Source organism: Botrytis deweyae (assembly GCF_014898535.1).
Source record: "Botrytis deweyae strain B1 chromosome Unknown BDEW_042, whole genome shotgun sequence".
Classification (NCBI taxonomy): Eukaryota; Fungi; Ascomycota; class Leotiomycetes; order Helotiales; family Sclerotiniaceae; genus Botrytis; species Botrytis deweyae.
In genome coordinates, this window is record NW_024066249.1 from 264,021 (window position 1) to 289,984 (window position 25,964).

At 43.3% G+C, this 25,964-nt stretch overlaps 9 protein-coding genes across 9 annotated transcripts; 2 read left to right on the forward strand and 7 right to left on the reverse strand.

The window, feature by feature from the left end:
- Positions 1–194: 194 nt before the first annotated feature.
- Positions 195–1,646, reverse strand: EAE98_010968 (uncharacterized protein; the record flags this gene model as incomplete). The annotated part of the gene is made up of 2 exons (XM_038958590.1): positions 195–1,052; positions 1,119–1,646. The coding sequence occupies 2 exons, from the start codon at positions 1,644–1,646 to the stop codon at positions 195–197; spliced, it is 1,386 nt and encodes a 461-aa protein (XP_038805104.1).
- A 1,222-nt stretch (positions 1,647–2,868) lies between these two features.
- EAE98_010969 (uncharacterized protein) lies at positions 2,869–5,323 on the reverse strand. The gene is made up of 7 exons (XM_038958591.1): positions 4,783–5,323; positions 4,513–4,732; positions 4,368–4,465; positions 4,193–4,313; positions 3,747–4,131; positions 3,562–3,692; positions 2,869–3,496 (listed from the first exon to the last, which is right to left on the reverse strand). Exons 1-7 carry the CDS (start codon positions 5,033–5,035, stop codon positions 2,995–2,997), a joined length of 1,710 nt encoding a protein of 569 aa, XP_038805105.1. The 5' UTR covers positions 5,036–5,323; the 3' UTR covers positions 2,869–2,994.
- Positions 5,324–5,886: 563 nt separating this feature from the next.
- On the forward strand, positions 5,887–7,747 carry EAE98_010970 (uncharacterized protein; the record flags this gene model as incomplete). The annotated part of the gene is made up of 3 exons (XM_038958592.1): positions 5,887–6,184; positions 6,239–6,717; positions 6,767–7,747. The coding sequence occupies 3 exons, from the start codon at positions 5,887–5,889 to the stop codon at positions 7,745–7,747; spliced, it is 1,758 nt and encodes a 585-aa protein (XP_038805106.1).
- Positions 7,748–8,368: 621 nt separating this feature from the next.
- On the reverse strand, positions 8,369–9,853 carry EAE98_010971 (uncharacterized protein; the record flags this gene model as incomplete). The annotated part of the gene is made up of 2 exons (XM_038958593.1): positions 8,369–9,390; positions 9,463–9,853. 2 exons carry the CDS (start codon positions 9,851–9,853, stop codon positions 8,369–8,371), a joined length of 1,413 nt encoding a protein of 470 aa, XP_038805107.1.
- Positions 9,854–11,067: 1,214 nt separating this feature from the next.
- On the reverse strand, positions 11,068–12,090 carry EAE98_010972 (uncharacterized protein; the record flags this gene model as incomplete). Its single annotated transcript, XM_038958594.1, has 1 exon — positions 11,068–12,090. One exon carries the CDS (start codon positions 12,088–12,090, stop codon positions 11,068–11,070), a length of 1,023 nt encoding a protein of 340 aa, XP_038805108.1.
- A 2,082-nt stretch (positions 12,091–14,172) lies between these two features.
- EAE98_010973 (uncharacterized protein) lies at positions 14,173–15,250 on the reverse strand (the record flags this gene model as incomplete). The annotated part of the gene is made up of 2 exons (XM_038958595.1): positions 14,173–14,829; positions 14,888–15,250. The coding sequence occupies 2 exons, from the start codon at positions 15,248–15,250 to the stop codon at positions 14,173–14,175; spliced, it is 1,020 nt and encodes a 339-aa protein (XP_038805109.1).
- Positions 15,251–16,752: 1,502 nt separating this feature from the next.
- EAE98_010974 (uncharacterized protein) lies at positions 16,753–18,673 on the reverse strand (the record flags this gene model as incomplete). The annotated part of the gene is made up of 2 exons (XM_038958596.1): positions 16,753–18,521; positions 18,634–18,673. The coding sequence occupies 2 exons, from the start codon at positions 18,671–18,673 to the stop codon at positions 16,753–16,755; spliced, it is 1,809 nt and encodes a 602-aa protein (XP_038805110.1).
- A 444-nt stretch (positions 18,674–19,117) lies between these two features.
- EAE98_010975 (uncharacterized protein) lies at positions 19,118–21,069 on the reverse strand (the record flags this gene model as incomplete). Its single annotated transcript, XM_038958597.1, has 3 exons — positions 19,118–19,964; positions 20,030–20,995; positions 21,047–21,069. 3 exons carry the CDS (start codon positions 21,067–21,069, stop codon positions 19,118–19,120), a joined length of 1,836 nt encoding a protein of 611 aa, XP_038805111.1.
- Positions 21,070–22,564: 1,495 nt separating this feature from the next.
- EAE98_010976 (uncharacterized protein) lies at positions 22,565–24,514 on the forward strand (the record flags this gene model as incomplete). The annotated part of the gene is made up of 1 exon (XM_038958598.1): positions 22,565–24,514. One exon carries the CDS (start codon positions 22,565–22,567, stop codon positions 24,512–24,514), a length of 1,950 nt encoding a protein of 649 aa, XP_038805112.1.
- Between the last annotated feature and the right edge of the window lie 1,450 nt (positions 24,515–25,964).

A 25,964-nucleotide genomic window follows, 5' to 3' on the forward strand; every position in this document is an offset into this window, starting at 1 on the left:
ACTATCATTCACGTATATCTTTGCTGAAGAAACTGAGTTTCTCAAATCAGAATACTAGCCGTGTGAAAAAAAACAGCCTGACTTCATGTTTCGTATTAAGGGTATCCATCGTATCCATCATATCATATCATATCACATTATCATCAGCATCAGTCCCTCGTCTCTCAACTCATCCCATGAAATTTCAATCTCCATTACTTCCTCTCCTTCTCACTCTTTCGACTCCTGCTACTCTCCTCTTCCTTCCTAATCTCCTTCTCCCTCTGTCTGGCATCCCTCCTTGCTTTATACCCATCCCCATCACTACTTCCACTCCTCCCACCACCCTCCCTCCTCGACCCCTCCCGACTCAACTCCCTACTCCCCCCATCACCCGGCGTAAGTCCCTCCCCCTCCGCAAGAACCCTCCCATCCCTCGCCAACCGAACCTCCTTTCCCCTCTTATAACAATACCAGAACACAAACAACAGCACAAAAAGCGCCAAACTAAGCAGCACATTCGTTCCCATAAAAGCCGGCCAGCGCAATTTCAACGCATTGACAATCGCCTTGAGCATACCCACTACCGCGCCCGGTTTCGTAACCAGATCTTTGAGCGAAGAAGGCGTCAGGAAAGATTTGGCCGCAGCACCCATCCCGCCCGTTTGCGCCGCGCTCGCGGCATTCGCAACACTGTGTGCTTGGGCTTCTGTAGCGACGGCTAGGAGTTCGGGAGCGAGAGTGGTGGTGACTTTTTGCGGGAGTTGCGTGATAAGTTTTTGGAGGAAGGAGGGGAGAGAATCGTAGGATTTGGAGAGTGTCCCTTGGGAATCTTCGAGTAGATGAACGAGGTCATCGTAGGCGGTTGGAACACCGTTTATGAGGTCTTTGAGAATAAAGGTGAATTTTTGAACGAGGACTGTGGAATCGGGGGAAAGAGAAAATGCGCGATTGTTGGAGGCGGTTAGAGAAAGGTCGTCGAGAACTCGGGATAGATCGTCTTGTTCTCGTTGAGCTTCTGTGTCGGAGATGTTGGGATCTGGTTGAAGACCTGTAGCTTTGGCGTCCTTTTCCTGGAAAGAAAATGTTAGTTGTTGGTTGATGGAATAAAGGAGAATTGGATCGTTGGATTGACATACCTTTTTGCCTCTATGCAAGAAACTTAATCTCTTCCACTTCTTTGCCACTTTCTCGGTATTATCATCAATTTTCTCACCTCCCTCACCTACCTTCTTCTTTCCTTTTCCTTGCGCTTGAGTTTCATTCTCCCTTTCACCCCCCTCACCATCCTCATCCTCTCTCAAAATCATCTGCAACTCATTATTCCTCCACTCTCCCGCTTCATCACCCATTGTTATTCCCTCATTTCCCCTCTCACTAGGTCTAGCTGGTAACGTAGGTTTTCTCTGTGGGAGTGGAGGTGGAGTTCCCTCTGCACTTATAAATCTATGCAAGAAATATTCATCCTCATCGTTAAGAATCGGACTTGCGCCTCCTCTTCCCAAATCCGCAGATGGACTTTTAACTGTATTTAAACGACGTGGTTTTGAAGAAGTTGTCGGGGAAGCTGGAGTTGGTGATGCTAGAGGAGTGTTGGAATTGGAAGCTTGATCTTTCTTGTCGGCATTGTGCTTCTTGACTTTTTTGTAGGTGAAATATTCGAGCATGATTGCGATTCAAATATTCTTGTTTCGTTTTCTCGATGTCTTAGGTATGGATCTTCTTTTATCTTCTTTGATTCAAAGATATGAATATATGAATGTATGAAGAAAAGCTTTGCAAAAAGACAGGAAGACAAGATATCAAATATAAACTCAAAACATGGTCACATCCAAGGTCATATCTCCCTTGTGCAACACACGTTTTCTTTATTCACCACTCATCTTCATTTGCGATTCGCCATACCAAACTTCAATCCAGCTCCAGAAATTGAGCCCCAGCCACACGTCCGTCATATTCAACAGGGATTGGATGGATGGATATGGATATGTTTGAAACCCTGCTTCGCGCCCAAGCGATGGTTTGATATTTCTTCTCCATCAACGTATCACATGCTTTAATTCACTGTCAATGGTGAGAGCCGATACAAGCCACCTAGGCATCCCCTCCAAATTCAAGCCACACGTAGCATAGCCACATTTGTCCAGCGTCCACGGGTAGTATTGTCCCAACACAACGATCTTTTCTTCAAGAGAAAGAGTTCTATTACCCAACATCCCACCCAAAGCGAAAATCAGAAAAAGAAAGGAGAAAGCAGAATATCATAGAAGCATATTGTAGAAGAAACACGGATAGAAGCAAAGCTCAAGAACGAATTCCAAAGCGCCAGGTTGGTGGTTCGAGCCCACCCGTACATGCACAGGATATGTAAAAATTATAAGGTTCTTAATTACCCCACATTTCACAACTCCTTCCTCCAACACACCACACCTCAAAATGAAAACCAACACACCATTTGAACCACTATCAACAAGACAACCCTTCACCACCAGAAAAAGAAATCGAACAAAATTCCAAAAATTAAAGATCTCATATCTCACTCCCTCGGGTGGGCTCGAACCACCAACCTCTCGATCTCGATCACGTGACTTGTTACAGATAACAGTCGAACGCGCTAGCCAATTGCGCCACGAGGGATTATTGTTTGTTGGAGACCAATCACAATTTTGATAATATATACAGCACATTGTTGACTACACGGTTTTTTTTTTCTCATATAAAGGCAGACCACACGGCGATTACATAATTGAGGCTTTTTAGCCTTGATCTCGAGGCAGGAGCATCCCGAAGGTTCATCGTAGGGTCTGAAATTTTTTGGTTCCGGATAATGTGAATAGTATTAACAATTCGACTTTTTAAGAATTCCGCATTTTCAGAATAGCTGGAAAGATGACTGCAGCTGGTCAAGAGGACACATTATGTACAACAGGCGAAGCAAATATATGAATCGATTTATACCCAGGTGAACATGGAGGTGTCGAGTTGGTCTCTAAGTCACCATCTCTGGATTTCCGTCTATCTGATCTTTCTCTCTCTAACCGCCAAACATAACAAAAACGCCAAACTTGAGAGTCCCACACTCACTGCATGACTCGCTCCCAAACTTTTCACATATGCATCTATTACCTGGATCTTAATATCTCCCGGCAGGTCTTTCACGCTTCCTACATCTTCCATCACTTGTCTCACTATGGTTCCATCCAATTCTAACCCTGCAAGTGCTTCTCCCAAAGAACTGTTTTGAACTCCAGCACACAAGGCAACCCCAACAACCATACCGATACTAGACATCAAATACATACCTGCGGTTGCCATACCCATCTCCCTCTTTTGAACAGAAACAGTGAGGGCAATAAATGCGCAAGCAGCCGTTATTCCGAGACCAAAGCCACCTGGAAATATAGAGAGAGACGCCGCGAGAGAAAGGTGATTGCTATGCCATGTTGTGAGAAGCATAGTGTAGGAGAAAATAGATGAGATAGTAGAGAAGATCAGGAGGTATTTGTAATGGCCAGTGCTGATGATTGTTAGTATGCTTGATATATGAAATGTTAACAGTGATTCAATGGGCAAAGAACGAACCGAGTAATTAGCCAGCCTGCGAGAAGACCTCCCGTCGTATTACCAAACACAGCCGGAAAGAGATGAAGCCCAGCAATAGTATTAGAGCTGCCTTGTGTCACACGAAAATAGAGTGGAACAGAGTACATCATCTATGCGAGGTTAGTGATTAGTGCATCGCAAATAGAAGGCATAGAATGACTTACGCCAACTTGTGCACTGAGTTGCAACGCATTAATAGCATACGATGCTGCTACATCTCGTTGGACAGCAAGTGCTGGCGGGAATATAGGCTCCGCAGCGACTTTGACCTCATACGTCACAAATATAGCGCCAAGCACAACAGATCCCAACAACAACCCAAGAACTGTAGGGTGCGACCAAGGTAGTGCTTGTCCTCCAAGACTGAGAGAGCCGAGAAAAGCAGCGATGGTTCCAGTTAGCAAGAATGCTCCAACAAAATCAATTCGTCGAAGTTTTGAAGGCCCATCTTTTGCTTGGATGGGCTCATCAGATGATGATCGTGTTGGAAGTTTATATGCTACTAAAGCAATAGCGAAAAGCATCAGAGGTCCTTGTCCGATGAACGACCTGCCACGGATTGTTAGAGAAAAGATACAATAAGATTTTCAAACTGGAATGGAGAATTTACCAACGCCATCCTATTGTGTCTGCTAGCAGCCCGCCTAGGGGTCCACCGATACTCCTTCCAATCGTCCCAACGACATTGACATAACTTCTCCACGCGGCAACATGAATGAGAGGTACAAGATCTGGGCGAGTTAGTACAGGGTTGAGAAGGCTCAAATATGACTTTCATCACTCACCCACAATCAAAACAGAGACCATAACACTCATACCCGCACCTCCAATACCAGCTACTACTCTACCCATCACAGTCTGCCACATTGTTTGTGAAAGCCCCCTTTCAAAACATCAGTACAACACCTTCAAAATCTGAAAGTCACTTACGTCAAAACACATCCGATCACGAAGAACCCATATGATATCAAGAGAACTGGTTTCCTTCCGTATATATCACTGATCTTGCCGGTAAGAGGTTGGACAGCACACATCGCTAAAGAATAGCTAGTAGTCAACCAACTGGCATCACCCAGTGCCCGAAATTCGGAAGCAATGGTACCATATGTTGCAAGAACAAGTGTACCATCTGCATATGATATAAAAACACCTGGAAAAATAAGCACGAAGAAAGTCGATGAAGGAGTTGTGAATATGTACCAATCAGCAGAAGACTTATTATGATAGCAGCGCCCTTCGTGACTTTTCCCGTGGTTTCGTCTTGGACTTGGTCATTTTGTGCAGATTCCACGTCTGGAAAAATTGCGGTTGACTTGTAATTTGGAGTTGAAGCAGCGGTTACTGGTGAAAGTAATGAATCTGTTTCCGAGTATGATTTTATCGAATCCGCATCTTTGGATGACGCTTGACTCGAATCATCTCTAGGAACAGCATCTCTCTCATGCAATGCCATATTTCAGTATCCAATACTACCTACAACAACAATTCTTTTCTTATGATTCAAGCTATGGCAGACGTCAAAAGTTTAATAAATGCTTTCTCAAACTGCCCAGACCGACCAATGTTATGTTTCTAGGGCATTGACTCAATCCGCTGTCAGTCCAAGCCAAGCCACTGCGCCGTCAGCAACAGGGCCAATAACTCGGTCCCGGTTGAAATGAAAATTTGAAAGCTCATCATTCTGTCTAAAATCCCACCTTATCAAATATCCGAAATTTGATCTCACATATGGCTGCGGGAATCAACAAGAAACTCCAAACTCCCAATGAGAGATGTACGAAGTAAGTGTACATGAAGCCTCTATCACACGATAGGCTTGAATGAGCGGAAATGCCCTGTTGAATGAACCCTGAAGCCCCGCAATTTGATGATGAAAATAGGCACGGATCTCACGCCATACATTGGAGTTGAGGCTGCTTTAGCAATCACACAACGTCATGTCTCCAACTTTGCAAAGGCTTTTCCTATTTGTATGGCGAACATGATTTCGAAGCTTTAAAGCAGCGGGTATCCTCCTTGATTCACAATCATATCGCTAGGAAATCCCCAACCCAAAAGCATATGCCAGTTACCCGTTGTTGCGGACTCTTGGACGGCATGAGACTTGAGTTCCACTTCCGATGTGAAGAGTACTATCTACTCCACAGCGAAATGTGGAATGTGGGTGGGTCAATGATAGCCTCGACCGCATCTTGTCATGGCTGACTTCATCTCCAAACCTTCAATTGGAGCTGTATCGATTCTTCTCACTTAAATAACGAGAAGGGATCATAAAGACAATTCCTAGAACAGAACAAATTCAGCATGAAAGCCTCACCACTGTTTGTCCTAGGACTTGCTACAGTTTCTGCTGCCGCGCAAGCTCCAATTGGACAAAAGAATGATGGAAGGCCGAACATAGTGCTTGTTTTGACAGATGATCAGGACCTACACATGCAGTCAATTGATTATATGCCCTTACTAAAGAAGCATGTAATTGATCAAGGAACCTTTTTCAAGCGTCATTACTGTACTACTGCAATATGCTGTCCTTCAAGAGTCACATTATGGACGGGTAAGAATGCTCATAACACAAATGTGACGGATGTAGCACCTCCTTATGGTCAGTGTTCACCTCAGTCCCTCGGGTAGCCCGATAACTGATGTATCAGAACAGGTGGATATCAGAAATTCGTTGAGCAGGGCTTCAATGGTGCATATCTCCCAGTCTGGCTTCAAGATGCTGGATACAGCACTTTCTACACGGGTAAACTTTTCAATCATCACACTGTGAGCAATTGGAATAAACCCCATCCAGCTGGATGGACTTCGTCCGATTTTCTTTTGGATCCGTTCACATATCAATATTATAATTCTACATTTCAAAGGAATGAACATCCGCCTGTGAGTCACGAGGGCGAATACTCAACAGATGTCCTTGCGCAGAAGGCATACGGATTACTTGATGAAGGAGTAAAATCCGGAAAGCCATTCTTTTTGGTCGCAGCGCCAATCGCCCCTCACGCGAATGTTGACCCGGCTGCATTTAAGCCTGGAGAGGGAATCCTGATGACGGCTCCTATTCCTGCTGAGAGACACAAGCATTTGTTTCCTGGTGCAAAGGTTCCAAGGAATGCTAATTTCAACCCAGACAAGGTAAGTTATGTATTTGTTGAAAAAATCTCAAGCTAAACCTTTCATATAGCCTAGTGGAGCCTCATGGGTAAAACATCTAGATCAACTAACTGACAAGGTTATCGCATATAATGATGAATTCTACCGAGCTCGTCTTCAAACCCTCCAAGCGGTAGATGAACTTATCGAAGGTCTTGTTGATCGATTGACTGATTATGGTATCCTTGACAATACATATTTCATCTTCTCTACCGATAATGGCTACCATATCTCTCAACATCGTCTAGCCCCAGGAAAAGAATGTGGGTTTGAGGAAGATATTAACATTCCTCTCGTCATCCGTGGCCCTGGAGTTCCGCAAGGAGAGGAAACAAGTGTTGTGACTGCGCACACAGATCTTGCTCCTACGATTCTCAAAATTGCAAATGGGGATTGGAAAAGAAAAGATTTAGACGGGAGCGTAATTCCCCTCGATTCACAAGGACTCAAAGATGCCGAGAATACCAGACAGGAACACGTGAATGTCGAATTCTGGGGAAAAGCACTTCCTGAAGGTATCCATCGATTTTCTCTCGACGATGGGAAGGTCGTCTATTATGGTCCCAACAACACCTACAAAGCTCTGCGTATAATTAGCGATAGCCATAATCTCTACTACTCAGTTTGGTGTACCAACGAACACGAGCTCTACGATTTAACCACCGATCCGCATCAAACAAACAACATTTATCCTTCCTCATATATTGCAAGCGCTTCCACACATGGCAACCTCAATCTTCCCAAGCTCATTCCCCGCCTCGATGCGCTTCTCATGGTAACAAAATCCTGCAAGGGTAACACGTGCGTACAACCTTGGTCGGTGTTACATCCAGCCGGAAACGTGAGAACACTTGACGACGCTCTATCTCCTCGCTTCGACACATTTTATGCAGAAGACATGGCAGAAAGAGTAGTTAGGTATGACAAATGTGAATTGGGATATATTTTAGATAGTGAGGGGCCTCAGGAAGTATTTGCTTTCCAAGAGGATGGGGATAAGTGGGAATTGTAAGGTTATCTTGTAAGCATATTTCTATTGGTCTGTACATATCATGTTGTACGTCACTTCGAGACACGAAGGCGTTGGATTGAAAAAATAAAATGAAAAGTCAAAATTCGATACATCTCCCTCTTCTCCAGCAATCAAGATTCTCTGAACAATTCCAATTCCAATTCTCAAAATCCTCTCTCTCCTTCAAAATAGAAATGAAGCAATCAACATGGAAGTGCATGTGAATGGCTTTGATTGCAATTGCTTTTTTCGCTTTTTTGATTAGTTCATGGTAGAGAAGAAATATAAAGCCGATTCCTTTGATGAGACTATCAATTATTTTATGTTCTGTTTATTCCATTGAATAGGAAGTTCAAATTCTAAGTCGTAGAATAGGTGATTTGATTCGTGATGATAGTGGTTTTGTCAGTGGGAGTGGCTTTACGAAGTAGTTATATGATACTAAGAAAGTAAATCCATTATAACCTTTAATATTCAATCGTTTCATTATTTCGGATTAGATCTTGCTCTGAAATGGGTAATGCAGAAAAGATAAATAATTGCGGGGTTTATAGAGAACGTAAAAGTTTCGATTGTATAGAACTGGTTATCATGCAATTCACCTCCTCCCTCTTTCCTCATTCATCCGGACTGACATACATCACCGATAGGCCTCGCCTTTTTCAATCGATAGAGCAAAAATGAAGCAAGCAGAATTAATGTCACAGGCATCCATAAATTCCTGACAAAAAACAAAAACATCGCAATCACCAACCCTCCTATGGCCTGACGTACACGAAATTCATCTCCTTCACGATGAATATCAAATTTCGCAATCATTGTATATCTCGGGATTGGGTCCCCATTCTGGGTCGTAGCCCACCATGTATAAGGCCATACAAACGCAAAGTACCACGTGAAGACAGCCCAAAATATTGCCAACAAGCAGAGCCCACCAAACCAATGCCGCCATATGTGACAATTGGGACACTCATAGTTTTCGGGGGAAATGATGTTCTTGATTCCTTCGTTCCGAGCCGCAACGCGCAGAGTCTCGACTCTTAAGGAGGGCAGCGGACGGATGTGCGGGTGTCCGCTTGTGCTTTCACTTCTGGGGTAGGTGGGCGTGTTGGGAGTCCAGGGAGAAGAGGGGGAGAAGAGAAATGAAGGCGACGAGGCGGTCCAGGTAGGAGCGGAAATCACGCGTGTAGGAAAGCGATGTCCACAACTATACGCAATGAAGATTTTCAGCTCCGGATCGTCGTTCTCGGGATGATGGGACGGGTAGATGGGAATCCACGAAATGGGCTTCGGACCTTGCCAATTCCACTTCCAAAAAAGCCAGGAGGGGGCGGGTTTGGGACGTCTTTTGTGGACATAGTAGTGCCCTTCTCCAGCTACATTTCCTGATTCGTCTGCGGATTTTGCGCGGCGAAATCGCCAGGTCCACGGCTTGATGTAGCTTACTTTGTGCGGTTCTTTATAGACGTAGAATTTCTTTTCTGCTGTTCCTGGCCGTGCTCCAGGCGGCGGTCTGGGATCGGGGATATCCGCGGCGCCAGATGGCGCACCGAGACCTCTCACATCGAAACGAGCTTTCTGCGCAGCATTCCGGTTGAGTTTCTCTTCTATTTCCCGCGCTTTTATCTCGTCTGTAACTTTTGCTACTAATTAGCTCTAATACCCTCCAAATTTTTTAAAACATTCAGACTCCTTTAATCGATTCTTTCACTCACTTTCCCTGCCTTTTCCTTTTTTTGCTCGGGCAATTTCCTCTCGTTCGCGCCTGCTTTCCTCAGCTCGGGCATCCTTAATTCTGCCATCAGATTCGGTAGATTCAGAGACTTCCGTAAGGGGATCGGGAGTTGCGACGGGTGAACCCTCCTCTGTGGAGACCTCCTCGTGCGCAGGAACATCTTGACTTTTCCCAAGCTCTTCTTCTTCTTTCTTCTTTTTTCTGGAAGTTGCATCTTCAGATACATCTTGTCCTGCCGTTTCTCCCCACGCACTCCGCTCTCGAAGATTGTCTTGCCATGCTTCTTGCCCTTCTCCAAAGCTGTGGTAGGCTGATGTGTAAGCAGACTTGGAACTTTCTCCTTTTTGTGATCGTCTCCCTAGGGTACTCATGATGTCTATTTGAAATTTTGGCGTATATTTCTGATAGGATGATTTCCCTAGTACTGACGAATACTTAAAGCGAAGTAAAAGTAGTTAACATTTGGGATCTCAAAGAGAAGCTACAGCTATGGGAAACTCCACCGGAAGAAGATGTTCTTTGTAGTGTAAATCGCGTCTTTGGAAGCGAAAAGAAATTCGGCTATTAGACGTTTGCGTTGTCGAGTTCTTTGTTAGAATTATGCTAAATAATTACTAGTCGATTTCTCAAACAAAGCAATTGTTCTCTCAGATTTACATTTGCAGGAAGTAGTAAGTTTATCATTAGAGAAAAAAGTAAAAAGACATAAGTAACTATATACAAATTGATCAATTGACACTCTATTCTCCGTGCGAAATAGAACAGCACAATAGAATATCACGACTAATCACTCTCAAGCCCTAAATAAATTGAAGCTATTCTACTCTTATGCCCTATTATAGATACTGGACTACAAATTTTTGAAAATTTACAAGGCACAAGAGTAAAATTTTGAATTTCCTAGAGTACGAGAGTAATTCATTACAAAACACAGCAAAGTGAACAGAGCAAGCTAACCCCCGCGCCCCCTTCCAATCAAGACAAAAATCGCAATAAATTAGATTAAAATGTGGAAAATAAATTCCAATTACCTATCTACCTAGGTACTCATAATATCAGAAGATGAATATAAATTACTCAAATCAAACAACATTTCGAATCAAACCCCGCAGAAAAATCCTAGTGTCATGTTTTTGGTCAAGGGGTTGTGTAGGTACTGACTGTAAAGATCTATATCATACTAGTATGTCATATGGTATAATCTTACAATGTGCAAATCTGATCGTATCAATATGATATGATATGAAAACTTCTTCTAACGCCCTTGAATAGGTACTAGTGTAGGGGAGAGTACTTCATTCTGTTTCTCCTTTTTTTATGTTGAAGGATTCGAGGCTGATGAATTCTAAAAGATAGATATGAAACAGGAAAGGGAAAAGGAACATACGGGTTCTAAACCAACGTGTCAAATACACATCTCAATAATTCATTTATCAAGTCACGACAGCACATGCTGCCGATAATATTTTTGATAATTTGAATCATAGATCTTAGTGGAAATCACTCACCTGATCAGATCACTCACTTGCAGTGCACATCAAAGAAAATAGACTAGAACATAAAACAACCAAATCTTCCCCCGCCCCTACACCTCCCTCAACCACCCCTCCACCGCCTCCCAAAACGTCTCAAAATCCTGAATCTGTGGACTATGTCCCAACCCCTCAAACTCCACCAAATCCATCCCTGGTACTCTCGCCGCAACCTCCTTCCCCAGCACCTCATAATGCCCGACAACCGCCTGCACACTCGCCGGCGCCCACGCCTTTCCTATCGCCGTATTATCCAAATTCCCCACCACGAGCAAACTCCTCATCGTCAAATTCGGCAGCTGATACACGATCGGCTCCACAAAAACCGCATCCGTTACTAATGCCATATCCCACGCAAAGGTGCGTCCCTGCGGTCCCGTATACACGTCCAGAAGCATATTGACCCATTCGTCGTAAGCGGGATCCCAGGTCCCACCATAGTAGGTGGATTTCTGATACGTCATGATGCTGGTGTAGGTAGTAGCGAGCTCGGTGGTGAAGGTGAGGTCGGGACGCTGGTAGGGGACTCCTAGGGCCTGCCAGTCTTCGAGACCGAGAGGGTCGACGAGGATGAGGCGCTGGGTTTGCGAGGGGAAGGTGAGGGCGTAGCGAGCAGATATCATGCCGCCCATGGAATGACCCATGATGATTGCGGAGGTGATGTTGAGGGATTGGAGGAGAAAATTCGTGTTGGTGGCGAGTTGGTGCAGGGAAAATTGATAGTGCATTGTTTTTGAGGATTTGCAGAAGCCGATTTGATCAGGGATGACGACGCGGTAGCCGATGGAGGAGAGAGCATGAGCGGTCGCGTTCCATGTTGCGCCACAGAACATTTTGCCGTGGAGGAGAACGATGGTTCCAGCGTGGGATGTGGTGTTGGAGGGAGAAACATCCATGTAGGCCATGGTTAGATTTTGCTGTTGCGAGATGAAATGGTAGAAGTGCACGGGGTAAGGGTATTTGAATGCCAGACCACCTGGGGCTGGATCCTCGTGATAGCGGGATAGTGTTGTGCTTCTGACAACAACTACGAAGCCAAAGATCAGAAGCAGAAATTTACCGAGGGAATTTGCCATTGTGAAGTTTGAAACTCCAAAGATTCGAGTGGGGAATATTGATATGAATCATTCATGATTTATACACAAGACTAGAACCACAATATTCGGGCCCTTTGACAACAAACTGGGGTAGCTTTTAATCGGAGTAAGATCTCGCCGACGTAATCACCACCAACGAATGAAAGTGCACAGGATCTTCCGAGACAAGTAGGATATCCATCCCACCTTCTATATTCGTCAAGCATCATGCACCATGCAACGTATCGTCATCATTGGGATAACCGTCGAGTTTACCCCCCAAAATATCACTGGTGTAGAAGAGAATTAAATAGACCTCACTTGTCACCCAGCCGAGCCGTGCATATGGCAATATTGTGATACAAAGAATCGAGTTAATCCTCCAGAATACTACTGGCATAAAGAATACTAAATAGACCTACCTCACTCATTAATTATCCTGGCCATGCATACATCACCACCACAATCCACAGAATGGTCTCCAAAATCCAAATACGACAACTTCGAGTCAGCATACCGAGCACCATCCTTACATCCAACCCCATCAAAACAGAAGCCTTACCAACGTCTATTGCAGGGTTCGGCTATGAGTACGGTATATGAGTTATCCGGGGTAAATCTGACCGGCATACAACCCTATAAGAGAGAGTCGTTCGGGACCGAGAGGATATACTCCACTACCCCCCTCTACTGATCCTACAGTCACCAATTTCCGATTGAACTCCCTCATTACGATAACCATCTTCAGTCCCAACAATAGAACCTTCTACGTTTTGAACTCTTTCATGTCAAACTTCCTGACGCATTGCACCAGAATAAAACTCTTCATCCAATTGCCAATCTCGAAGATCATCACTCATTCAAAATCCTTTTCAACTATATAATCAAGCTGTGATATAATACAACCCTTGAAAAGCATCAAGATGGATTTGATTTCTATTTCAAACTCCATTAGCCATCCAATATCCAACAATATAAACACCATCCCGATATCTTTCCACCACCATCTATACATACCTACATACACACGCACACAATAAAAAATAAAGACTCCAAGCACAACACAACACAAATCAACCCAAACCAACCCATCCCTTCCACAAAAACATCCCCAAAAACTCCCTCTACTGACGGAATACATAATTTCTCAAAGCAAACCAAAGAAACCCAAATAGCCCCAAATAAAACCAACTCTAATAAAAATAAAACATATCCACATAAACACCATACCCCAACACATACAAATCCCCCAAGCTTTAAAACCCAATGAAATAAATCCCTTCAGAAAACTAAGTACCCGTATAGAACAATGCCATGCTTCCAAATTCCAAATTCCAAATTCCAGATTCCAGATTCCAGATTCCCACCTACTAGTACTAGGTATCTATCATACAGCCAGCCACTCTCCAAAAACATGACGAGAGAGAGTAGCTAGCTAGATGGACGAGGTAACAACTTTGTACCAATCACCTAGTATATTCGTTACATTTGTTACATTTGTGCATTCGTTACACTAGCAACGCTCATTCTACATTCTACATTCCACAACACAACACAGACATCAGAGTAACATAATACCTCTCTACATCCATATCCATCTCACATTTACATTTACATTTACATATACATATACATATACATCTACACAAATAAAAATCCTCACATTCCAGTCATACTCCAAAATCAAGTAAATAAATAAATAAATCATACATACTCATCCCATTATTCTCAAAGAGTAAAAGTAAGTACAAGAGAAAAGAATCCTCACCATCACCTAATCCATCCACTTCACACACTCAACCTCAAATATATATATCCTCCCTCTCCCTCAACTTCATTATCATTAAACATAAAATAAATAGAAAAACAAGTTCCCATTCTCATTCCTGGCGGGCGAACCAGGATTTCTCTCCAGCGAGAGACTTCCAAGCCTTACATTCTCAACCCTTGTATTCTGGTGAGTATAATTGCCACGATATCGAATAGATATTCAAAGCATACACAGCTAGAATTTCCGTTCCAGATTTCCCGATCCAAAATTTCTCAACCATTAAATGATCCAAGCAAGCAAAAGCTCGTAGTTTAGACAACAGAAGAGTTAACGGGAACAGTACCCGTGTTATTGAATGCCGGATCATTCACCGCATGGTTTGAGTTAACTGCAGTGGCAGCTGGGGTATTCTGTCCTTCGCGATAGCCAGCATTGTTCGTAACCGGCACATGTGCACCATCATGATGGGCACCATTATGATGACCACCATCCTTATCATGGAATGTACTTGGCTGCTCATCGTAATCCCTAATATGCAGACCCAGTTGCGCAGGATCGATATTACGATGGCCAAACAGCAAGATAGCACCAAAGCCAATCTTGGCAAGGACATCGAGAACGCCGTAGAAAACTGCTTCCGAATCGGGTGCAATGACGTTACCACCCTCGGAAAGACCCCAGGCGATAGGGTAGAGGAACCAGAGGAACATGGTGACGCCTCCACAAGTCCAGTATACTTTGTTCACTTCGGTGCCTAAAGCTTTGGCATGTTGGGCTCCGACGAAGAGAATGTTCCATGCAATGCCAAAGAGAGCTGCCATTGCGAAGACGAAATATCCCCATTTATAAGAAGATGCAACGAGAGCACCAACGAGGCCAGTGATAATCATGACCTCGTCCAAAAAGATTGTGAACAAGATGGTTGGCCATGGAAGACCTGCAGTCAAGAGGATATCCAAGAGTAAAAGCTGAAAGTAGGATTATTAGCACTTGACCATATAGGAAGGCAACAGCAGGCAATCTTACAGGAGTTGTGATAACCCAATCAATATATCTCACGTAGAAGATTTCCCGATATACACCACTGACTTTAGGATCGCTACGTTGGAATTCCTGAATGATGGAAGCGTAGCCCAAATTTGATGCCATGGTAAAGTATGCAATCGAGGCCGTCATAGTAATGGCCGCAGTAATGTAATGGAAAACACGCTTGCTTCGTGGGACTCGGAAGCTCATAGCCATGAAAATTATAGTTGCAAAGGCCATTGCAGCAGTAATGGCCCAATACACATCACTGCCACGGGTTGTGATGTTGATATCGGAATTCGCTGGGTAGTGAAAAACATCTGGATTTGCGTGCAATGCACCATTGGCTCGTTTTTCAATCATATTGATCGAATGTATGGATATCAATAAGGAATTATTTCAACAACAAACAATATGAAGAGAAGTATATATGAGAATCAAACAGAAATTTCGATATGTAAGATTGAAGTATATATATGTACAAGTCGCGAATTGGATGAAGCGGCTTATAAAGAACTTCAAGACTCAACTAACTGTCAAATCTTCGATCATACTATGATCAGCGACATCGACATCATACAACTGCCGACGCTGCCATCGATATTTCATCGGGATTTCGAAATCTAGATGACAAGACGCGCGCAATAAAACAAGAATCGGCACATAAAAGCTTGATTGGAATACAATAAAGCTTTGCCATATAGCTCTACTGCATATTTCCCACACGAAAACGAGGGGAGAACAGAGAATTTGTCGTCAACTATGCATACTTAATTGCACCTATTTCGGCTAGAGAAATTTCTAGTGGCTAGACCTACAGCCCTTTGAGGAAATGATAGCAGCAAATGTGTCATCCATTTTGAATTGATTCGATGACTTGAAAATGTAACAACGATGACAAGATGAAGGAAATTTTCCCAGGGGTCCGAGTACCATTAAAATTCCTACATACCTACAGTATTACCACCAGTACCTACCTATCGTAGCGAATGAGTGATATTCTCGGTTGACAGTCGGGATTGGATTAGGATAGAGGTGTCATAGACTCATAGACTTTGACGTAACAAGTGCACAGACTTCGATACTCAATCCCATCATGGAAAAATCGTAAATCTCAATCGTTTCCTTTTCCATCCCGCAAAAATAGATCCACTCGAGCCACTAAAACAAAAGCTTGTTTTTGATCTGTGACTGAAACGTTCTAGACCTATGAAAACATCGAAGAACGTGCATACCTATTACCTACCTAGGTAGGTATACGTATCTTTCTACAAATCGTTCAATCTCCTCAAGATCGTAGTGCGACCTTCATAGTTCGAAAGTAAAAAAGTCATCTCAAGTTTTCAACAAATAGAAGTCGCTCCCGTCTCTTCCGAGGCTCCGAAAATAAAAAGTCAGTACACCACATGAACGAATTAATCATTTTCAAAGGGTATCATCGGATGTGTGACTCCAACCACTCGATCGATGTCTTGACATGAACCTTGAAAAAGGGCATTCCGAGGGCTCTCTGGCAACTGAGGGGTTAAACATCTGATCAAAAGGAAATTGGACGCCAGATTTTCAAATACTGAAAGCAATGATAATCCGAATGGCAGTTGAGTGGGCTGACTCGCATTCGAACTTATGACGAGGTGATACAACGAACTTATGACGAGGTGATACAACGACCTATAGACAAAGTAGACAATTCTGCATCCGGAAGAGGCAGGTTAGATACCGACACTAGTCTTTGCGGTCCACTACAGAGTAGAAGCTACACAGGTCATAATCTTATCTTGACTTACCTACTGATTAATCAATTTTGATGATCTTGAAAATGGATCCGACAACAAAAAGATGGATATCTGAAATTGTGACAGCAATTACAACGCTTTCTCGGTTCCCCATGTTCTCTTCATCTCTCCATCCCACTGAACTCTCAAATTACCATTAATGCACCCCGTCATAAATATCAGCACCATCAACGCCAATACGAAGATCCCAAAATTACTTGAAACGGTTCCTTGCTTAACAATTCTATCCAGGTTTCTCGTCCCTTTCCCTTGCACAACCCCCTCATCAGAAACCACGTTGCTTTTATCTTTCCATGGACACTCCATTCTCAAGTCGTCCAAGATTTGTGTACTTGTAATCTTTGCCCCACCCAGAACTATAGGTACACCGGTTCCTGGATGCGTTGATGCACCTACAAAATATACACCCTTAATCTCGGGATGTTTAGTTTTGGGGCGAAACGCGAGGACATTAAAGAAAGAATGAGAAAGCCCGAGGATTGATCCTTTATCCAAATTAAAACGCGATTCCCATGATGTAGGCGTATTAAGTTCTTCATGAACAATCAATGACTCAATCGGCTCGCATTTCGTTCGTGATTCTATCGTTTGTAGTATTCTTCGGCGAGTGGACTTTACGATAGACTCCCAGTCTTGTTCTTTTGGAATACCAGTACCAGATGTGGCAGAGCCATCGCCTTGAGGACGATTGGACGTGGCCGAATTGAGAAGGTGGCCAACGGGAACGAGCACTACAATGGAATCTTTACCTGTCGGGGCAGCGGTTGGATCAATTCTCGAGGGTACGTTCACATAGAACGAAGGCTCGTCGGGAATGGACTGCCTATCAAAGATAGAGTCGAATGATTCACGATATTCATCTGCGAGAAATATATTGTGGGCATCAAGTTGAGGAACTTGCTTGGAGAGAGCCCAGTAGAAAGAAATGGAGCTACAAGAGCCCGTTCGTTTTTGTAAAGATTTGGCGTAGGACGTGGATTTGGAGGTTGGGAATAGATTATTGTAGGCATAGACGAGGTCAGCATTAATAACGACGAGATCTGCATTAAGCTTTTTGCCGGAAGATAGAAGAACTCCTGTTGTAGTTTTGCCGTCATGAGACATTAATACCGAATCAACTGGTGAATTGAGTTGTATATCGACACCTAATCTCTCGCATATGCGGACGAGAGCCTCAACGACAGCATGAAACCCCCCTACCGGGTACCAGATGCCTTCAGCAAGTTCCGTATATTGAAGAAGGGAATATGTGCCAGGAGCATCGAATGGAGACATTCCCATATACATACTCCCGAAAGTAAAAACTCGTCGTAGCCTCTCCGTCCAAAAGTACTTTGAAGCTCGAGAATATATACTTTCGAAAGGATGAAGAGCAAAGACGTTGAGAAGGAAGCTAGGCCGCAGCATGTTGAATATCGATGTAAAGTTCTTGTGTAAAACCTCTCGCACGCTCAATTCATAATGTCGATGAGCTTCTCCAAGCCATTGCAGATATCTTTCAAACCCATCCTTTCCTTCCCATTTCTCAATCTCTCGCTTCATTACACTCGCATCCGTACTCAGTTCAAACTTCTCTCCATCTCCAAACCACAAATTGTAATTAGGGTCGCATTTTAGTAGTTCTACCCCTTCGTCTTCGAGTGAAGTGTCGAGATCATGGAATGTTTCTTTGAACATCTTTGGTAGAAGTAAAAGGGAAGGCCCTTGATCGAATCGATATCCATCATGATGAATTAAACTGCATCGACCGCCCGTAAAGTTATTCTTTTCGAGTACTGTGACAGAGAAGCCTGCTTTTGCCAGTCGTGCTGCCGTTGCAATGCCACCGACTCCGGCACCTGTTGCCCAAAAGCATTATTAGTTCACGAACTACCTACCAGAGTTTGAGATAACGTGCATGAGAAGAGGGAAGAGGGGTAAAACGCAGAGGTAAATTGGATTAGAACTCACCAACTACAATGGCAGTTTTCTTCGTTTCTGCGATCGCCATTACAATTTTCTGGTGACGGAATGGGAATATGTATATGGTACGAAGACCAGTATAACACGAGATTATTCACATGTTGAATGAATAGGTCGTGATTACCTATCCAGGTAGTACGTACCTACCGAGTAGTACCTAGTACCTGAAATGGGTCGATAAGAGATAATGCTTGGTTTTACTTCGTGCATTCCGAGAGGTAGTGCAAGATCGAAGTGTCATCCAATTTTTGAGTGTGCATCGTCAATTGCCATATCTCCATTCGAAATGGTCCGAGCTCAAACCCCTCGGATGCAGGTGCCAAGCCAAATCACTCGATGTGTAGGTATTCGTAGCATGGAACAAAACATCAACTTTATATATTACATAACAAAACTACATTTAATTGCTGAAAATGCCACGCCGGTGTTTCCGGAGTACAATTATATAAGATTAATGGTATTTCAAAACGTATCAACCTTGCCTCAATGCCTTCCAAGCAACTCCTATGCGCCGCAGTTTCGGTACTGTTGCCCGACCTTTAGTGACTATGTACTCATTCTCTTCTAGGACTCTTCCTATCTCAACATAGCTTTCAACAGCAACTCTCATTGACATTCTGGCATCTTCTGGGATTTGTTCGATAGCAGGGCGAGCCTCCTGATAAATGGCAAACCCCTTTTTTAACAATCTTCCTCTCAGTTTGTCAATGATTGGCCCGCTAGGATTCTCCACAACGTCCTGATGTTTTATCCCTTCTTCCTCGAGCCAGGAAGTTGGAAGGTAGACTCTTCCAATCTCAGCATCTGTTGCTACATCTCTACAAATGTTGATATACTGTAGAGCGATTCCCATGCGGGCCCCGGCATGAATTAGCTCGTCACGTCTGTGTGATAAGACAACAGCAGAACTATGATAGAAAACTAGTTCCAAGCACATCTCAGCTACTGTCCCAGCAACTCGTCTGCTATATATCGTAAGATTATGCTCATCTCTGATAGGAGATTCACCGGTATTTCTGTAACAATTTGTTTGATGAAATGTTAAATCCGTCTTGAATCCTTCCAGTAACTCGTACAAAGGCTTGGAAGATAGAATGTGAGTTGGTAAAAGGCGAAGTGTCCGATATAAAGATGGTGGAAAGCTACCTTGAATGTATTTATCAATGTCAGAACGGCACAAAGCAGCCACACTGGCCGTTTCTTTTGATGCATACACGAGGTCAAGGTAGTGACTAAGTTTGGCGATCCATTCCCGAGCCTCAGAATCAGTGTTGTTTGGATCATCAACAAGATCATCAGCAACTCTACAAAAAGAGTATCTAATCTAAGTTAGCAAAATTCTAAAGCAAACGTCAATAAAGCACTGTAAGAAAGCAATACATACAACAGAATCAAGTCAATTCGAAGGCGGCCGTGAAAGACGGAGCTTGCCATATAGAAACTTCTGCTCTTTCGTCTCAATAGCTCCGCAGCCTCTTGAATACCTGCAATTCGAAGGTTATCGTACTTGCATGTGTCTGTTAAAAGTGCACACACCAGCATTTTGGGGGAAGGACATTCAGGAACAGTCGGAAACAAGGTAGGAAACGTAAACAAAATAGCCAATGCATGATCGAAAGCGACAAGACCAAATACAATGAGTATGTTGGTTGCAAGAAAAAACACAGCTTCTTCTATGTCAAGTCCATCCCACAAGTGCAAACCTAATTTTGTCCCTGTTTCGATGCTCCACGTGCCTCTTTTCAATGCCAATGTATCAACTATCCATAGATATAAAGTGGATAGAGTAATTGGCAATAGAGTAGTTGTGTAGGGAAGTCTGATCAAGAATGCGTGAGATAGACTCCATAGTAGTAGGGCAAATGGCCCTGCCCAAGCCAGAATCAATCCTAAATACGTTCCTCTGGCATTTTGCACAATGAGGAAGCCTCCTGTTAAGATCAGAGATCCAATGATGAGTTGGCCCGAATTTCGCGCAGATTTCAAAGAAATCGGCAGAGCCAGCGGATCCCAAGGTGTCCGTTTCTTTTCACCCGGACGTTCCCAGCCCCCAAGATAGGTCGAATGAAAGACTGGTTTGCTCAAGAGCAAATAAAGAAGACTAGTATTGTATGTCTGTATTACAAAGAAAAATAGTTCTTCGGCGGGGATCAAGAACAGTTTAGGACCAATGATCACATTAGGTGGATATGTCCATATTTTCCGCTTGATGAGATATGAATCCCAAGGAATGGTTGAAACGACAGCAATGGCTATGAGGAATAGAATCTTGTAGATATCTATACGCTGGATGAAAGGTCGATAAATGAATGTCAAGACGATGGCTGGCGGGATATTATATTTGAGATGGCTTGATCATGGTCAGTTTCCCAATCGAAATAGGGGCTATTAATGTACTCACACTAAGGCATATTCGAAGCCCATTTTGACGCGGGGAAAAGTTAAAATTGATGGTACCCAGATCTGCAGAATGTAGACATCTCTATACAAAACCCAAGACTAGAGACTCTATCTAGACTCCAGAGATGGAAAACCGATGAAGTGGTGCGAGGAGACTAAGAGGTAATATGGGATGAGAAGAAATTTCTCACTAATTGGAATTGAATGAGCAGAAGTTGGAACGGAAGTGGCATCCCAGTAAAGCAGGCAAAGCTGGTAAAACGGAAGAAAATTAGTAGGTAGAGGCAGGTAGGTCGTAGAAACCTAGATTTGAGGCTTGGGCAATCCCGCTCACAGTATGTAGGTATGTGTGTATGGTATTTACGGTTACGGGAAGCGGCTCATAATGGTTCAATGGCGAGGAGATTAGTTACCTACCAAGTAATAAGTAGTATTGCGGTACGTTCCGGTTTATTGATACTATCGTATACAATGCTATACTACTAGGTATACTATACTACTCTCAACAAAGTAGACTCGAGGTAGACTAATAATAACATCAGTGTTGTTGTTATTAGTCTGTTACGAGTCTAGTCATAATGTTGGCTGAATCATCCCTACGCTAATAATTGTTCGAATGTCAGATTCTCTCCTGCACATCTATCATGATTCATTTGCACCTATCATCAAAACAATACTAGGTCGTAGGTAGGTGTCTGCTCGGTAGATAATAGATAGCCTTGAGGATGAATTGATGGGAATTTCGAATCTCAAAAGTGGTGGCGCGTACCAGAATCCAAATCCTTGTCAATTACAATGCTCCATGTCGTCATTACTTTTCTTATCGACGCGTATTATGTAATCTCCGATTGATTGTGCCCATCTGGTCTGCAAGGTCCATCTCTCACTTCACTTCTCCATCTCATCATTCATCATTCATCCGAGTTTCCCATCCACAATTCCCATCATTCCTTCCCGAGGCATGTGAGATCTTAGTAAGCTAAATCCCGATCCCGATTCCCTAGGCGAGAAAGGATCAGGCCATTGGTCGTTCCACCGCATGCTAGTCACAGGTTGTCGTCATACCTCGCATGTTCCTTCTCCTCACCACTCTACACTCTTCCTTGGTACTGAGTAGTGTCCTTGATCAAGTACCGCTCCATTCTCTGTTTTTCATTTGTCAAGGGGCGAGGCGCATCAAGATCAAGGAACAATGCTTTTCATACAATATTCCTACTCGCACTGAAGCTCCCTCGCTCCCTCCTAAATACTTTCCCTCAAGAAGGCAAGGTCACAAGGGCACAAAGAACTTCCATGAGAGAACCATATGTAGGTATTTTCCAAATCTCCACTAATCGCCAACATAATACCACACCTGTCTTGGGGGGAAATAACTCACAAATTTCACCTTGTCTACTACACATTGCCTATCAAGATCACCCTCATGCCAATTAATCATCGCCGTTACCAAATCACTTCTTTATCCATATGTTCATGTTAAGGAAATCTCAATTGCAGCATTTCCTTGACTCTTCTGTTCATGACGTTCGTCAATGAGAAAAAGAACGCGGCTAGGAAACAACATCCATATCTCCATGGAAACTTTGCACCTATACATCGCACACAACCTTTGACACCCTGTATCTACACTGGCGTTATACCAAAGGAACTGGCAGGCGGGGAATATGTGCGCAATGGAGGAAATCCAGTGACAAATGAAGAATTGGGTAGGGATGCACATTGGTTCGATGGTGATGGAATGCTCAGTGGTGTAGCATTTCGAAGAGCGGAAGATGGTAGTGCACACCCGTATTTCGTCAATCAATACATCCTTACCGATGCATACCTCTCGAGCATCTCAACACCATCCCTCCGCTTACCTATTCTTCCGAGCATCGCTACGCTCGTCAATCCCGCCTCAACCCTTCTCACAATCATTCTGCGAATATTCCGAACCATTTTCCTCGTCATCCTCTCTAACCTACCTGGATCTGCAAAGGCAATCAAAAAGATCAGTGTAGCAAATACCAGTGTACTATACCATGATGGTAGAGCCTTAGCAACATGCGAGAGTGGACCGCCGATGCGCATTTCCTTACCAGGCTTAGAGACTGTCGGCTGGTACGATGGTATTCGAGCAGAAGGAGAGCCGATCACAGACTCAAAATCTGGCGAAGTCTTTGGTGGAAGTGGGCTCATTGGTTTCATGAAGGAGTGGACAACAGCACATCCTAGAATCGATCCTATCACGAACGAACTTATACTTTTTCATTCTACATTTATTGCACCTTTTGTACATTATTCTATTATACCCAGTACACATCATAATAATTCTCCTAATAAGCTCCCACGACTCGTCAACGCAACTGTCCCTGGAGTCAAATCCGCAAAGATGATGCATGATTTTGGTGTCTCCCTTAGTCATACCATAATCATGGATCTCCCTCTTTCACTTGATCCCATGAATCTTGCTCGTAACGAACCTGTGGTCTCATATGACCCATCCGGAATTTCCAGGTTTGGTGTTTTTCCAAGATGGAAACCTGAACATATTCGATGGTTTGAAACGAATGCCTGCTGCATCTTTCATACTGCTAATAGCTGGGACGAAACTACCACCAATACATCTACCAAAAGCGAGGAAACAATATCAGTTAATATGCTAGCCTGCCGCTTGACAAGTGCTTCACTAGTCTTTAGCGCAGGTGATGTTGCAGCTCCTATCCCGAAAGACAACCCAATGACTGCTCCAATTGAAGAAGAACAATGTCGATTATACTATTATCGATTTCCACTCACCGATACGGAGAATAGTATAAGTCATCAATTTGCTCTCTCATCGATACCGTTCGAATTTCCTTCAATACGCGAATCTTTATCCATGACTGAAGCTCAGTATGTTTACGGCTGCTCAGTATCGGATGGCACATTTGGAGCTGCTCTTGGCCGTGCTGTCAAAATTGATTCACTCGTCAAAGTAGATGTCCTCGCGTTAATCGCTCGTGGAAAAGAGACAAATCAAACCCCCATCACAGGCTGTGTTGATATGCGAACGGTCACTGAAATTCTTGCTTCGAACGATTCAAATGATCCTATTAAAATCTTTAAACTGCCACCAGGTTTCTACGCCCAAGAGTCAAGATTTGTACCACGAGAAAACGGCAGGACAGAAGATGACGGCTGGTTACTTTCTTATGTCTTTGATGAAGCTCAACTTGATGAGCATAATGTTGCAGGCCCTCAAGCAAAAAGTGAACTTTGGGTTATCGATGCGAGGGATATGAAAACGGTTGTATGTAAAATACACCTTCCACAACGAGTTCCGTACGGATTACATGGAGCTTGGTTCAGTGAGAAGGAAATTGAGAATCAACGACCAATAGAAACTATTCGACATCTTCCCTTGAAGAAGAAGAATGTTGGTCACGAGAGTATATGGATGCATTCGTGGATGTCGATCCGGACGTGGCTTTTGGAGAAGATTGGATGATGGTTATGATGGTTCATGATGAAGTTATTCTGTATCAATGCTTTATATACCCTTGAATGTCAATCTTGAAAAAATCTGCCCAGATATTCTTTCGGATCAAAGTAAATAAATAGTGTTCAAAACACCATCCAATCCATCTCTACACGTATTGGTCCAACACAATTTACCTGTGTAGACTCGAATGCTTCATCTCATTAACTTGTAAATCTAGATCCATCGATACCTACCTAGGTACGGGTACTTAACATGAAACGTGATGTTTCCATAGTGGATCATTCTCGGATATTTGTGCTGCTTTTAGATTAAATGTCCGAAACATGTGATGAAAATGAATATCGAGAATGTGAGATGAATATTGTAGGGAGGTTGAGAGGGAGGTGGAGAGGGAAGTGGAGAGGGAGGTGGAAAAGTAAAAGCGGCGGGGGAATGTTTCGGGAGGATGTCACTGTTGTGGTTGTTTTTAGGTGGGTAGGTAGGGAGGGAGGGGAGCACGGGGAGGTAAGGGAAGGTATCTAGGGAAGAAGGGGGAAAAGGGAAGGGAAGGGAAGGCAAGCGGGGATTTGTTTTAGGTTAGATTTGTTTATGCGTTTGGTTGAGTTGGTTGAGTTGGTTGAGTTGGATGGTGTGGGAAGTGTGGGAAGTGTGGTTACCTAGGTACTAGGTAGGTAGGGGATTTGAGGATTTGAGGATTTGAGGATCTGAGGATCTGAGGATCTGGGGATGGATATTGAATGTTAGGTGTTGGATGTTGAATGTTGGATGGGTAGAGAGGGGTTATTTGGTTCTTTGTGGAGTAGATATCTAGTAGGTATCTAAAGTGGGAGGTGGTTAGGTGTCTAGGTAGGTGTCTAGGTAGGTGTCTAGGTAGATATTAGGTAGTAGATATTAGGTAGTAGATATTAGGTAGTAGATATTAGGTAGTAGATATTAGGTAGTAGATATTAGGTAGTAGATATTAGGTAGTAGATATTAGGTAGGGCATAGAAGATGAAGATCTTTTCTTATTCCTCTTTCTAAAATGAATTGAATGGAATTAAGCTTATTTGATGGTTTGGAATTGTATGGTAATTTTCTTAGGTAAGGGGGTAGATATTAGAGATGTTGTGTCTGATTCAATCTCTTACCTATTTGTTTTGTTGCGTCCTCATATAAAATGAGGTCTTCTCCTATTAATAATCGAATAATCGAATGTTCAAATTCTACAACCCAAAGTCGTTGGTTGCTTTTATCCATGCTCATAATAATCTCTTTTACGAAGAAATGATCTTTTTATTATAGAGTACCTACCTATCTACTATAAACACAATACGAGCTTGTTGGTTTTTAACCTTCGTGTCCGTTTCATCTGAAATGCATCAAATTTCCCCACACTCACCACTGTGGTCTAGTTCTTCGTTCCTTTTCAAGGGGCTGTTCGCCTTATCCGCTCGGGAAATCAAAATATATTAAT

Excerpts from the sequence above, each read along its gene's own strand:
- EAE98_010969 (XM_038958591.1), bottom strand. The coding sequence starts at position 5,035 with ATGGCATTGCATGAGAGAGATGCTGTTCCTAGAGATGATTCGAGTCAA. Across the intron at positions 4,132-4,192 it reads GACACAATAGGATGGCGTTG|GTCGTTCATCGGACAAGGAC; the intron begins GTAAATTCTCCA and ends AATCCGTGGCAG. Across the intron at positions 3,693-3,746 it reads AACTCAGTGCACAAGTTGGC|ATGATGTACTCTGTTCCACT; the intron begins GTAAGTCATTCT and ends AACCTCGCATAG.